This window comes from Nelumbo nucifera, chromosome 4 (assembly GCF_055504915.1).
Source record: "Nelumbo nucifera cultivar China Antique chromosome 4, China Antique-T2T, whole genome shotgun sequence".
NCBI classification, from domain to species: domain Eukaryota; kingdom Viridiplantae; phylum Streptophyta; class Magnoliopsida; order Proteales; family Nelumbonaceae; genus Nelumbo; species Nelumbo nucifera.
In genome coordinates this window covers 96,436,698-96,451,993 of record NC_142652.1, presented here as the reverse complement: position 1 = coordinate 96,451,993, position 15,296 = coordinate 96,436,698, and the positions used below count along the sequence as shown (strand labels likewise).

The window sequence follows — 15,296 nt, the reverse complement described above, 5'->3', positions numbered from 1 at the left end:
TGTTGCTCGTGTGGCGAGCTTGATCAAACTACAAAACAAAGATCAGAGAGATCAGGGTGGATAACCCGGTGAGGTCGCTCTGATGCTTAAGTTAGTATTCTTGCAATTGTTGCGAGCTAAAAGCTTGAATACTAGAGATCTTGTATGTAAATAATCGCGCGTACCTGGGCCCTGGAGGGGTTGATGCCCTTATATAGTTGAGTTGTCGTGGGTCTCACGAAACGGTTCTAGGATCTTCGGACCAAGTAGATGAGATTCATTTCCGCTTTAGATGGGGAGTAACGTATCAGTCAATGAAGTATATCGTTACCTCCCGATCCGGGCAGGGAGAGGATAAGGCCTGTTATTACGTGGCATGATCCCGGGAGGTTCGGAAGCTTCTGGATTCGATTATGTGTCACTTCGGTTCCTGGGACCCGAATTGGCTTAGGTGCTGAGGTGCCTCCATACCGAGGTGACCGAATCACCCGAGCTCTGAAGACTACTAACTAGGCTCCTCTTGCTGAGTTGTCAACCTACTGGCAGATCACGTCCACATGACCTTTACTTACTAGGTCGTGCCAAATTACCCCTCATCAGTTTGGTTTCAAATCCGGTCCGGTTCAATGCAAGACCTATCCTGAAAAATGCAGGATTAGGAATCTGATCCCCAAAAAAGACTAGGAAATTTTGAAATTTCACACAGCCATCTAACATGGTTCAGCCATCCATATGATGGATCCTAACCTTCCAACACCTGTGGCATTCGCAATCAAACTAAGCTGTTATGTGGGGAATTTGGAAAGAGAGAAACCTCATGATAACAAAACTTATCAAGAGTTAGAAGATAGAGTGGTCACTTTGTATAATTTGTGGGCTTCAACTTGTGATGAGTTTGCTGGGTTCTCAATAGAAGACATGAATGGAAACATTGAGTCCCCTCTCCTTTTCTTGATATGCAGCTCACTTAGGTTCCCATTAATTCTTAGTATTGAGATTACTCTCAATTTCGATGGAAACTCATTAATTGTTAGTATTGAGATTACTCTCAATTTCGATGGAAACTCTTTAGGAAATCCAAGGCGAGGTGATTTGGGCCTCAGTTATTAGTGGTGGATACACCATTAAATGGTTAAGTAGATATCACGGAAGGCCTTGGACTTGGAGTGTCCTCCATTATATGGCAGAAGCAAGACACCTACGCATTCAGTTAGAGCTTCCTTTAAATGGGCTTCAAGAGAATTTAATTCTTTAGCTGATAGTTTGGCAAAAAGTAGTGTTCATAGATCAATCTTGTATAATAGCAACTCTATGCCCCCCTTTTTCTTTTTTTATGTTGTACATTGTACATCTATCTTTTTTATTCGGTGGGCGTTTATGGGAAAATCAGCACCATTTGGGCAGTAGTGTTTATTGTGCATAAAACCACTGTTTTCAATGTTTATCAAATAAACATTAAAAAACGGAAATGTTTGCATGAACTGTTTGGGAAAACAAAGTTAAGCTGACGTGGGAGATAGCTTTATGGGGTGTTATTTGAAACACCCAATCAAACAAAAAGCAATAAATGTTTAAAATAGTGTTCCTCACAGCATGTCCCGGCCACACATGAGGTCAGTGTGAGGAGCACTACGTGATGAGCAAATCCCAATTCCTTATTCTCCCTCAAAAAAATACAGTAAGTAAAAAAAAAATATCATCTCCATGGTGGAGATAAGTAGATAACCAAGGTCCAGTTCTAAATGGTATATATGCACACAACCTTAAAGTTTTTCTTTTGATTTCTCAGAATAAGAATTTAAGCAACAAATGTCTATGGTACAACAGTTCATATTTCTCTGCTTGAATGGATGGATATATATTACAGTTCATAATTAGGGAGAGAAATTCATGTCTTTTGCAAGATTCAAGGCCACTAGTAAGTTGGATGAACTATATTTACACAAAGCATGAACCATTACAAGGATGTTGATCTGTAATAAACAATGGCATCGGCCTCAAAATAATAAACGCTTATTATAGAAATTTCTGCACTTGCAGCCAGCAATTGAGTCCAAGATCCATGCACTGCTTGCCACCTTGGCTCCAGTTGAATTTGCCAGCACCTCTGCATCGCTTCGCCTGCGATTACAAATCATAGTCTTCTTTCCAGGATCACACTTATCAGGTAGATCAACACTGTAAATTATGAAGATTTCAGATTTAGAGGACCCGCACAATAGTCTTTCCTGATCTCTTGAAATGGGCTTCCTCTGTAGAACAGTTCCTCCAGCAGCAACAACCAAGTCTTGCAGATAACCCTTGTATGAAGGCATAAATTCTCCAGTAAAATAGAACATAAACCCATTGAAAAGCTTTGGATGCTGCACGTTGAAAGTGAGAACCCACCTCAATTCTACAAAAGCTTAGCACCTACTGTATTTTATACTTTTATAATTGTAACCAACAACACTATGAACTTTTAACTGAAGTTTGAAACATGACCAGAAAATAGAATAGCAAGAAATGCATGCAAAAATGTTTTCAAAAGTCATGTCAAAATGGAATAAAAAAGCTAAAAGAAATCCTTAGTGCTGATAAAAAAAAAACAAAAAATTATGGTTTATTAATCCACCAGAACCTGTTATTGACGTAAGCAAGGTTCAAAGTATTGATACAACAAAGTGGATACATGCCAATAAGTATTCCTTATTTGCAGTAAAGCGTACAATACACACAGAACTCAACTACATCAAGACCACCCCACCCTTTCTCTTTGTCTTGGATAGATATAGGCTGGTTTAGGGTAGTTGGGCCAGGTTAGGTCAGGTTGAGGTCAACCATAGTCCAATCCAAGGTTCTGAACGCCCAACCTGTCCTTCAACCCAACCTAATCAACCCTAACCCTAACCCTAACCCAATGTAAAGCTTCAGATTGGGCTAGGCTCATTTCTCCCATCCTCTTAAAATATCCCAAATTCTCATGGTCTTTGATCAAGAGACCTAGAGTCAACTTTAATGACCATATATTGAACAAATGTTTTATTGGTATTTGCTTGTTTGAAGTTTTCATTGGTTCTTTTAGTACAAAATGTGAGGGAAAAAAAGAAATTTTTCAAATGATTAAAGTCAATCATGAATTATGATAGATCACATATTGAAAATTTAAAATCATGAAATCAGCAACAATAAAGCACAAAATTATGGAATGAAAATCACTAATGGCAACCAACAAGATCAAACCAATAATGTGAAACATCATACATTAGCACAACATATATGGAAAAAAGAAAAATTAGAAGAAAACAAAACAAAAAAGATAAATACCTATAAATGAAAAAAAAAATCAATGCCTACAAATATAGCCATATGGGCATATATATGGCTATATTTAAGATAAATGGATTATGATTGTATGTAGTAGGACTACAATACATATGTACATTAGCAATAGTAGAACCAGAGACGGTTGCCCAAGGGCTCAACCCTAACCCAATTGCCAATCCAACCTAACTCAACCCAACTTTTATGGGTTGGTTTTGGGCTAACCTGACCCAAGTTGCAGCCCTAAGGCTGATACAGATGATACATATCTAAATATTTTTAAATTTAATTAAAATATTGTAAAAAAGTATATTGGCACTTGTAAAACTGTGTAACAAATAAATATTTTGCAAATTAAGTTGACTTGATTTAGGGGTTTCCTGTTCCCATGTGTAAATCATAGATTTATAACACATTCATTTTTAAGCATTTTGCATAAATTATCTTGAGTATAAATTTACAAATTATAATAGGTTCATGTGCATTTTCCATACAAATGTAAATTACAATTGATTCATATCTGATATGTTGTATGAAATTGGGGACTATTAGTCTATTACAAATATGCAATTACCATAGTTGTCATTTGTCATCGCAACACCTAGGCAATAACCAATAAGGCGCTCTTGGAGGATCACCATGCCCAAACACCTAGTACAATAGATTTTACTAGATTAGCTTATTCGTATTGTGGGTTTATATTATTAATATTATTACTCTTATACTAGTTTCTTTTATTATTTTCCTATTTGTTTGGGTTCAATCGATACACAAATCAGTGGCAATAGTCTTGAAGACTTTAAACCTGAATTGATAAGTAAGAAATAACTTGAAGATTTTATCCAATTGGACACATAAGAACAATCAATAGGACTTCTTCATCTTCTTCCTAGGACCAAACAAGGACTCAAGCCCTTTTTTGGTGAATAGGTCCCAGCCCTTATGTTTCGCATGTTTTCTTTCTTTTCTTATCTTTCTTGTCATAAATGTTGATTTTCTATCTTTTGATATGGGGTTTATATTTATTTCATGAGGATTATAGTAATTATTAGTTAAAGATTACTGCTTATTACTATGAAACCTAGGGAACAAACTTAAGATTTTTATTTTTTATTTTAAAAAACTCATCGCATAGGCAAATAGGCAATAAGGCACTCCCCTGTCACCTAGCTTCACCTCTGCACCTTGAAAACCATGGTAACTATAATAGCTAATTAGCTACACCAGTTAGTAATTGATGAGCAAATAACCTTGTTCAAGACTCGAAGCCTTCCCAGACGAGGACCATCCCTGACTCCATGGATATCAACATTGATTTCATATTGTTCCTTGTCAACAGGCTCCATAGCTTTCATGCAAGCTATTATCCCTGAACATCAACAATTAAAAACAAAGAGATATTACATTTCATGAACCTTTTAGAATTTAATATAGTGATCAGTAAGTTTGATAAATGTACAAAAGAATCAACTTGTGCTTACAATCAATCTTCAATATCCATTTTCCTTCCAAGATACCCATCAAAACCTTAAAGGTTCTCTTGCAAGCCCCATTCTCATCCGTTGAAGCAATGACATGGGTCACATTGGATCTCCATGTCTTAGAAACCGAAACCCCAGCCAATTTCGCAAATTCAGAAACAATTTCCTGCAGTTCCAATTATTCAAAAACCATCACAGTATTATTTACCACCACAGAAAAGCTACCTAAAGTTCTGCCTTACCTTCTCTGCAACTGTGAGAGCCGAGCAACAAATAAGCCAATTGCTACATCCAAGGTGTCTCCATGGCTGCCTTGTAGTAGAAGAATGTTTAATTACCACTTCAGCTTGCCGGGCATGTGACTCTCTGGTCAAGTCAGTTAAATTTCAGCACAATTCAAAAAGATGTAAGATGATATTTGTGAGATAAGGCACCAAAATCCAGAAGAGCCTTTATGCTATCATTGCAAAAACCTATAAAAGAAGTCCAAGGAAACAAAATGCAGAAGGCATACCCTTTCAGGATTGATCTCTTTGATCTCTTTCTCTTCAGCCCTTGAGGTCGAGAAAATTCATTGGGCAGTTTGGAAGAGGAATGAAGGGGGCAGAGAATGACAAAGTTTTCCTGTTGTGAAAAAAATAATAAAAAAAAATCAAAATCTACTGCCTTAGCTCCACCAATCAATGCATTAGGTAAAGAAAGAATATGAGAAAAATTAGTTCTCATAGGACATTTTATTCGAGGTTCAAGAGAATAAGATGGAATGCTTACAGTATCCCATCGGCATTGCTGAACCAACTTTGCACAGGGAACATGAAAGCTCTTGCGGCAGCTTTTCTCATAGCATCCAAGAGCTGCCCCCTTGATTCCACAGCAACAGCACTTAATCCTTCTACTTCTTGCCAATTCAGCTTCAAGATTGATTGCAGTATCATCTTCAAAGTATATATTAGGAGCCCTACATTTCAATTTTGGAAAGAGAAATATGCATTTAATAGTTTCTCACTAAAAACATTGTAGATTGGTAAGCTTGATATGTGCACATGTGCATTTAGATACATGTATGTGTGTAACTTTATATAGGCATCTGAAAGATGTTCCCTGATGGAACCACATGATGAAATTATAGTTAAATTAGGGAACAATTGAGCACATCATGGACCAGAACACTCAAAGTCATCAACAAATGAAGCATGCTCTAATGCCTAACAAAACTTGATAAAGAATAGGTTAATTCAGTCAAACCCATGAAAGGGACAAATGAGCACAAATGAAGAATGCTTTAATGCCTAACATTAAAGGGACAGATATCACAAATAGAAAAGCAATATCTTTTCTTTTGTTTGAAGGAGTTTCACACCATTCAGTGCAATTCTTGTGTGAATGTATAACATTAGACCCTCCATTGTAATCTGCAGCAACAGGCCTGCCATTGAAGTAATGCAACATCTCTCCCGAAGCCTGTAATTTTGCTTTGCAAATTAGAAAGAGGTTATGACAACAAAGACATATGAAAAATGAAAAAACATGAATACCTCGGAATCTTCAGAACAATGACAAAAAGCACAACAGATTCGATCAGGGATGCTCTCACATTTCTGCAAAAACATGTCCTTAGCAGCACAAAGAGCACCCTCAGTTCTTACTTGATTATCAGCAGTTCCATTCTCAAAATTTACTTCATCACTAGAAGCTCTAGTTCCCTTCTCAGCAGCCTCCTTAGAAGAATGTGGAACTTCAAATAGCTTCTGTAAACTAGAATTGGTGGAGACTTTCAGTCTCTTCCTCACGTTTTCCCTTAGAGGATGGGTTTTAATCTTTCTGGACCTTCCACTGCTTTTCTCCCCAAAACCAAGAGCCACTACATTGTTTTCTAGGGAAGATGAAGCCAGAAACTGGGTACCAATACTTTTGTTTCCAGGGTTTTGATTTGTGGGAAGTTCTTTGAGCACTTTGGTCACAGAAATATCTGCCTTTTGGCATTTTGATCTTTTAGGGCGATCATTCTGGCACTGGGCATTAATATTACTACCACTTTTCCCATCTTTATTCTTCAAGTTCAGATTTTTATTGTTTTTAGATTTCTCACGCAACGAAACAGGCAACTCCACATCCATATTCTTACTCCCTTGATTCTCTTCAATTGATATAAAAGTATCTAGTACTTTTGTCATATTAATAGCATCGGAGCTATTCTTTTTATTCCTTTTAAAAGTCTTGCCAACCAAGTTTAGACTATTACCATCATCGACCTTATATGCCTGACTCAGAGCATTCTCATTTTTATTTGAAATAACAGGAACTCCTTCCATAACTTCATCCATGGTTTTCCTAACATGCTTGCATAGGGCTCCTTCATTGGTTCCTTTATCCCTCCTTGTGGAGTTATTTCTCATACTTTGATCACTTGCAGTTTTTATTTTAGAGTACAAGTTAGGCAACTCCACATCAGTATTTGAAGTTCTATGATTGACATTAACACCCTCCACATTTTCTGAAACAGGGTCATCTGCTTTAGAAGGTCTGGACCAAATATGTTGGAATGCATCACTTTCATCTTCCTGAATTTCATCCAGTTCACTCTTGTCTACATCCTGCATTTTATTTGAATTCCAGTATTAGAAAAGGGTTTAAACAAAAAGGCTTACTTTGAAGGTAAATTGCAGGCCTTTGGGTATCACAAAACATATTCATATGAAATACCTGCTTCATTGGCGTGGAACAAAGTTCAGGGGAGCATGCTCTCTGTGTCCATTCAAACATCTCACTATCAAAAGCATCTGTGAATTTGGTTGCACTACACACTTCCCCCTTCAAAAAAGAATGGAAAGAACAAGCAACAAAAATAAAATATAAGAAATTATATATGCTAAACCAAATTAAATTGCCAAAGGCCATTTCAAGTTGACACAAAATCTGACTGGCTGAGCTCCACTTTCATGTGAAGCAAGCTACTAGCCTGTAGATAAGGGTACAGAAACTTATGGGAACCGTAAGGTTACTGAAATTGAGGAACTGTTATTTTGTAGAGTGGCCTTTTTCTATTAAATGGATCACAATTTTAGTGATTAACAAATTCATTTACTCTGTCTCAGTTGGCCTTCAGTTCCTTGTTCTTGATACCCTCATTTACCCAAAAATAAACCAAAAAAAAAGAAGCTTTGGCTCAGTGGTGTCTGACTGTGCCATCCAGGAGCACTCTACTCACTCAAGTCAATCAATTTTTTGTATAACTTCCAAGTTCCAAGTCATACATAGGCTTTTTTGTATTCTGAAGAATTACTTACAGTGTTGATCATTTTAATGGGGCTTTGATCATCTGAATCCTTGATATCACTAAAACAAGGAGCCTTTCCCAGTGTATCCTGGGTGTGATCACCTTCCATTTGTTGACTACTCAATTTCTCAATACAACCGTCATTGTCATCACCCTCTCTCACCCAAAAAAAAGGAGGAAACATCGGTTCTCCCTTCTCATTAAATGCAGGCTTCTCCGGTAACAGGATTGAGTCCTCCTTAGGCCCCTTTTCTGTAGACTTAGATAACACTCCAGATTTTTCAGGCCTTATGGGGGTCTCAGATGGATCAAACGGAAGATGCGGCGGTACTTGAACCCTTTTCTTTCCTGAAAAGGAAGGTTTCACCATAGAATCAGGAACTCTGGCACCAGCTTTAAGCAATTCTTTTGTATTTTTTGCATTCGACTTTTTCTTCTTCTTTGGATTTATAGAAGCTTCAGCAGTCTTCACTCCACCAGAGTTATTTTCCCCTTCCAATTGGTCCTGACCATCTTTCAAACCAAAAGCAAAACTCAGAATACAAAGAGAACATGTAAAAATGCATTCAGATGTATCACACTCAAAGAAAAGGAAAAAATAGTTCAACAAAATTAAAGCAGTAAAGGGAAGGTAATCTGTAAAATAGAGTTCATCATACATAGAAGGATAAAAAAATGTAGATTTACATGCCAGAAAGAGAAGACTACACTCAATCAGTGAAGCTTTGAATAAGGACATGTCAGAAAACAGTCATATTTCCTTCCAAAATCAAGATAGTATACAAGTATTCCTTAGTTTTCCCATTCTAAGTTCTAACTAGGAACAGGAAAGGGGTGTGAAATGTAAAAACCCATACACTGGCAGTGTTTTAAAAGCACAAGGACCATTTTGCACCCAAACATTAAAAAAAAAAATGTAAAGCATTAAAAATATTAAACACAACATTAATTAAAAATATAAACTTAAATTTTAAAATAAATGTTTTAAAAAAAACCTATTATCTCAAATTAAAATATATAAACATAACTTGTAAAGAATATTTAAAATGAAAATTTAAAAATAAAACCAAGCATTACATATAAAACATATTTGAGCATGTAAACTCTTAATCTCTGTATTTTTTTTGATAAATCTTAATCTCTTTATTTTTTCCCCAATTACATTATTTCAAAGAGATAATGTGATGTTAAACATTATACATTCCTGATTCTACAAGCTACCTTTGTACCAAGCCCCTCAAGGCAAGCCCAAACAAGTCCTTATCAGGGTCTTAAATTCTTAATCCCTATAAAAAAAGGTTTTATAACTTTAAATGTCTTTTAAAAATATCTTTATTAGGATGATTGAATGAGCAACCTTAGCAAATATGGGGTTTTCAAAGCTTTGAACTGGAGCGGAGAAAACCCCACATTTTCTAATGTTGCTGATTCATTCATCCTAATAAAAGATATTTTTAAAAGACACAGTTATAAAACCTTTTTATAGGGATTAATAATTTAACACCCTAATATGGATTTGTTTGGGCTTGCAGCCTAGCTGCTAAGCATTAAAAAAACAGAAAAATTGCACATATCTTCAAAAAGGCACACACCTGGGCTGAAGTGCAAGGCCCACCAGGCACACACTAGGCACATCAGGGATGCACCTTTTGAAAGTGCTACCCTTGGGACCTAGGCAGGTGCATACCCTAAAATGCACCTCACTTGTGTGCCTAGGTGAGCCTGAGGCACACCTTTTAAATCATATACACTAGGTTACAATTTTTTTTTGGAATGGGAGATTGGGAGTTCTTAGGACATCTAATAAACAGGTAGCTTCAAGTCCTCTGCTAATAACTTGAACAAAAGAATGGATTCCTATGTCAATCAAGTTGAATCAAAGCTAATGAATTTTAATGTAGACATCCATGCATTTCATAAGGATCTTGTTCCTGGGGATTTACTAATTAGCTCTGAGAAATGGAGAAACTTCCACCTACAGTTAATGTTCTAAAATTGTAATCATATCATAAATTGTAGGGAAAGTAGAATAAAATCAAATTGAGAATCATATCATAAATCATAAGATTGTTTTTGGTTTTTAGAAATTTGTCAAATAAATTAAAAAAGCATATGTCCATGTCAGCTTATTACCTCTCCTCTTTATATTGCTTCCAAACCCCCTTAGAATTTTGTGATCTTCATTTTGGAAAAATAAAGAAAAAAAAATCAAATACGAGGCTATCTAAACTCACTCACAGCCAATTCAGATTTCTTTATATTAGAAAATTGAATGTAACAACTCCCCTATAGAACATGGGCACTTTTAACACAGTCTGTGCATTCACAGGCCTCTTCTGCCACCCACACACTGTTCCCACACCCCTAACCCACAGAACAGCACCACCATGTATTGGGAACATCTCCCCATGAATGACAAGGGAGACATTCCCAATGAACAGCTGTAATGACCAGTGGGTAGGGATGTGGGAACAGCTTGTGGGTAGATCTGGTCCACTTCGAAGTCCATGATACCATCATTGGGAACATCTTGAACCAGATCAATGAGTCAACCCATGACATCATAAATAACTACAAGAAAACCATACAAAAAGATAAATCATCACAAAAACTCGTTACCTGCCAAATGGGTTAAACAGGTTAGAGATTCACAATCCAAGCAAGTCTCAAGAGGTTTTTGTAACCAGACATGTTGGGGTTGGACAAAACCTTTTCTTTGACCAGGTGATGGGTCATTGATTTGGTCACCTGGATCAATGATGGGTTGAAAATACTAAATACTGCTATAAAGGTTATGCGATTTTATAATAGTGAATTCTTTTCATGAAATGAACACACAAATTCAGTCCTCCCAATTAGCCTATAAATTTGGTTTTCAAATAACAAAATTTAAGTCAAGGGAAACTGATGACTTTGCACAGCAGGGAGTTCTACAAATAATATGCTAAGTGTCCACTTGATGATTTTGAAAGTATCAAACTAATTATTGTTTAAACATGCATCCAGAGTCAAATAGTTAAATCAAGGTGGAGACAAAGCATAGAGCAAAACCAAAGAGTTAATCCACCAAATTTGAAAAGCTACAAAATCATGGTTGTATGTTGCTCTGATCATGCAATAAGCCCTCTTATAATTGATAAGCCCTATAATTTAATAAAACATCGAGTAGTGTACTTGGTTCCACAATTTAATGTTAAGGTATCCTCTACAGAAAGATGTCATTTTAGAATGGTATGTTTCAACATGATTCCAAGATAACCCATAAGTGTTCCAGCCTTTTACCTGATGCTTTAGTTGAAGGCACAGCCTGGGTAACAAATATATTCATTCCTGAAGCAATTTCCATGCTCTTGTATATGCTTACCAGGCTATCCATGTTAGGAGCAGGGCGAATCTCTGCAGTTAAAATAGCTCATAAATCATTTAAATAGACATACAGAGAGAAAAACAGACAAGAGAGAGAGGTGAAAAGAAAAGATGAAAATTTTACCCATAGGAACATTCCTCATAACACCAAAAGTCTAGATGGTGTTCACATGCAAATTGCAATACAAAGAAACAAGAAGCAGCTAAGCATAAATTAGGGTTTTGGTTAAAGTTTTAATATTTATTTTCAATCTAATGAAGTTGGATCCATCCATTCAATTAACTAGTTTTCATCAGGAAGATTCTTCCATGCTTATAGCTCATAAGGTTCAAGTTGATATTTATCATTGCAACATAATCCATTAAAACAATAACTGCTCCAGGTTCCATTCAAAGTAATTAACAAATGTTTTGTTCCAATATTCCAAAAGGTAATGTAATTATCATCATTGGGAGACCCATATACATTACTTCACACCTCTTTGTGATTCCTCCAAGTCTTGAACAAGAAAAGGGATTAGAAGAAATGAAATTGAAGGGCAGCACCAAGTCTAATGCAGGTTGGGATGCAAACGGATCAAATCAAATTCAGATAGGAGTTATCCGAAATCCCGAATTCAATTTGATAATTTAAATACTATATCCGATCCAATCCATGATCTGACACATCCCACAAAGAATTATTTAAATTCGAATTTGCTAAGGATGTCAGATATTCAAGTCCAGTTCAATTCAATTTAAGTATCCATAGGTCTGAAAATTTTAACAAATTGGTAACAGAAAAAAAAAAAAAAAAAAAAAAAAAAAAAAAAAAACAGACTATAAAAATAAAAACAAAAATACAAGCATTATTTTCAACCATTTTATCACACATATTTCAAACAAAAAGGGGTACACATGTCTTTTCATAAAACAACACAAAAAAAAATCAAAGTCAATCTTATCCAAATTTTCAATCCAATCTGACTCAAGAATCCAACAAGGGGATATCCAAATCCAGCAAAACAGGATTGGACTCAAATTCAAATTGAATCATGATCTAGTCCATTTGCACCCCTAAATGCAAGTTTCCTCTAGCTCCTGCACCTGCTTTACTTATTTCAGGTAGGTTAGTTAGTTTAGGCAGAAGCTTCACATGCCTTTAGCTTCAAGTGTATTGATTTTCTACTTGGGATCTGTGTGGCCTGATGCTTCAGAAAATGGGTTTCTTATTTCTCCCAGTCATGAAATTGGAAGAAACATCATAGTGCAGCACAACTCTTACATAACAAAATTTCACTGTTCTAGGAGATTAAAACGTAGAAATACCTCAAAAACTACCTTCCAAAGTTCAAGTATCAAAAATGGCTATAATATCAAAACCGCTGTTATATTACTTAAATTAGTTTCCCCTTCTTCAAAGAAAAAAAAAGTTTCCACTGTAAATGAATTTAGAAATCCACATACCTCTCCGCCGATATGGCACTTTACAAACTGGGCAACTTGAAACTGACTTCATTGATTTCACAATACATGAACTGACCAGAGGAACAAAAACTATAATTACAGATAAATAAAGAAAATAGAAATACTATCAGATTAACATTTATCTTACCCTACATATAAAGTAAATAAATAAACCAAATGAAGAAAAACAAAATTGAAACACTCTTAGCTTACTTGCAGAATACATGATTGCACGTTAGAGAAACTGCTGAATTCAACAGGCTCAAGCTGCAAGATAAGGATAATAGAAGTCAGATTTAACTACTTCTAGTTTTAATTACCTGTTTTAAACTTAGTTGCAACAGTAAGGCATAGATTTTGTAATATCAGAGTCCAAAGATAGTTACAGAAGCCGCAGCCAATAGATCGAGTCAAACCAATTCATATGCAAGCATTCGTCCAAGAAAGCATATGAGTTAGTGAAAATTTTTTGGATATTTAAACATAAATTTTGTGTTTAAAATGCCAAGATTGGGAACCCAAATAAAAGTGATAAGCTGGCTCCCTCAGAAACGATATTGGTTTTCAGAGAAACAGTTGAAGCAGAAATAGAACTTTGATTCCTATGGCTCTTGAATCGTATATTTGACAAAACCCGATGGATAAACTGAAATGGAGAAAATGTTGAACACCCAGAAGAAAGAAATTATCTATATGTTTCCAGAAAGAAAGGGTACGAAACCAGAGGCATTACAATTTACGCTGAAGATCATAACAACCCAATGAAAAAAAAAGGAAAATATTAAGAAACTACGAGTAAAAAGTACCAATCCAGAAAATAAGTATATAGGGGTATTGGATGCGGAGATTACCATATGGGGCATTTGAGCTCTCTACCCATCTTCTCCAGGTGAGAAAAATCCGCCATTTTCGGACTGTATCCGCAGCTATTTTGATAGGAGAGAAGTTTTGTGAGCTAAAAAAAAATTGCAGGTAGGTGGGAACTAAATGAAGGTCCGAACTCAGAAAGCAGCTTCAAAGCTTAAAGGAGAAGATAAGGAACGAATTGGAATAGTACAAAATGCAAAGTTGCTAGGACGAAGGAAGGGGGAAATGGCGCGAGAATTTGAATTTAATTCGAGAAGAAGTGTTGTCTTCCCAATTTTTACCCGCGAAATTTGTACACTCAATTTTGGCGAACCGGCAATTTTTCCCTCCCCCACTTAGAGTGAGTATCACTTCTTCCGCAGGGCCGTGAATTTTAGACACTACCCGCCGAGTTCGCGTTCACTGGGCGCGTGAACCCGCCAATCGGATTCGACCACGTCGAACATCCAAACGTTAACGGTCAAACGCGCGTTAACTTGAATTCGACGGTTCAACCGGACACGAAACGGAGCCAACATGACCCCTGGTTGCATCAAAAGGCCTGTATACCTTCTACTGCGAGATTTTTGAGTGATTTTCCCCTGGAGCTTTCCTCTTTCCACCGAACCCTTCCTCCGTCGACGGCGACAAGAAGAGCTCCGGCGGTTCGTTTCTGACCTCCTCTTCTCTTCTTCTTTCTCCTCTTCTTTTTCTTCTTCTTCTTCTCTTATTACAAGTAGCTCCGGTGGTAGATTTCTTCTTTCATTCTTCTTCTTCTCTTCTTATTCGTCTTCTCTTTCTTCTTCTTCCTCTTACAAGTATTTATTCTGTTCTGCTTTCAACAGAAACAACCCACTTGGAAGGAGGACCGGCGACCACAGCATCCACCGACTTGGACAACCACCGGTGGAAACATCTCCGATCTGAAGTTGTTTTCTTCATGCTATTTGAATGCTCTGAATATATCTTAGAATCAAAGAAATGCAATGGTTTAGGTGATAAACTTTTGATTTGAGAAAGGGTTGATTAGGGAAATATTGTAGGTTTGATTTGGGTGATAAATTTTCAACAGAACTCTAATAAAAAATGACAATTTTAGCAGCTTAGGGCAATATTGCTGGAGATTCAATATATCATGGAAGCAAAAAATTTTCAAATGTTGCATCCGGGAGTTCATATGTCGCATCATAAGTCACTATTCTTCACTGAGTTTGCAGGAAGGAGGAAGAGCAGCAGCTTAATATTGATCACCGGTTGATCCTTTCCGCCTGCGTCCGTTGGTGTTGGTTGCCGATGATCTATTAACAGGGCTAGGTTCGGAAGACAGAGGGGGTTTGAGTTGAGTGTTTTGTGGCCGGTTCAACCAGCCGAACCATTGATAACGGAGAAAGTCTCCATTAATCCGTGGTTAAGATTGTTGAGATGACTTGTTCGCCTCTCATTCGTGGGTGCACTCGTCCAGTGCATAGAACGCGAATTCTTATTCACCTCCCTAAATCTCTCAATCTGCATTTGCCTCGAAACCTGTAGCGGATTGGATTTTGAGAATTTAAATCCTATATATGCAAAACCCTTCTTGCATTCAAGGTAGGGGGGTT

General features: G+C 36.6%; 1 protein-coding gene across 1 annotated transcript; it reads right to left on the bottom strand.

Annotated features, from left to right (window-relative positions):
- Positions 1-1,891: 1,891 nt before the first annotated feature.
- BRCA1 (breast cancer susceptibility1) lies at positions 1,892-13,906 on the bottom strand. The gene is made up of 14 exons (XM_010277613.3): positions 13,704-13,906; positions 13,066-13,119; positions 12,853-12,923; positions 11,323-11,436; positions 8,051-8,553; positions 7,467-7,574; positions 6,299-7,357; positions 6,124-6,224; positions 5,535-5,721; positions 5,278-5,387; positions 5,006-5,129; positions 4,764-4,929; positions 4,533-4,651; positions 1,892-2,342 (listed from the first exon to the last, which is right to left on the bottom strand). Exons 1-14 carry the CDS (start codon positions 13,757-13,759, stop codon positions 1,977-1,979), a joined length of 3,138 nt encoding a protein of 1,045 aa, XP_010275915.1. The 5' UTR covers positions 13,760-13,906; the 3' UTR covers positions 1,892-1,976.
- Positions 13,907-15,296: the final 1,390 nt, after the last annotated feature.

Excerpts from the sequence above, each read along its gene's own strand:
- BRCA1 (XM_010277613.3), bottom strand. The coding sequence starts at position 13,759 with ATGGCGGATTTTTCTCACCTGGAGAAGATGGGTAGAGAGCTCAAATGC. Across the intron at positions 11,437-12,852 it reads AGTGCCATATCGGCGGAGAG|AGATTCGCCCTGCTCCTAAC; the intron begins GTATGTGGATTT and ends TTTTAACTGCAG. Across the intron at positions 8,554-11,322 it reads GCCTTCAACTAAAGCATCAG|ATGGTCAGGACCAATTGGAA; the intron begins GTAAAAGGCTGG and ends TTGGTTTGAAAG.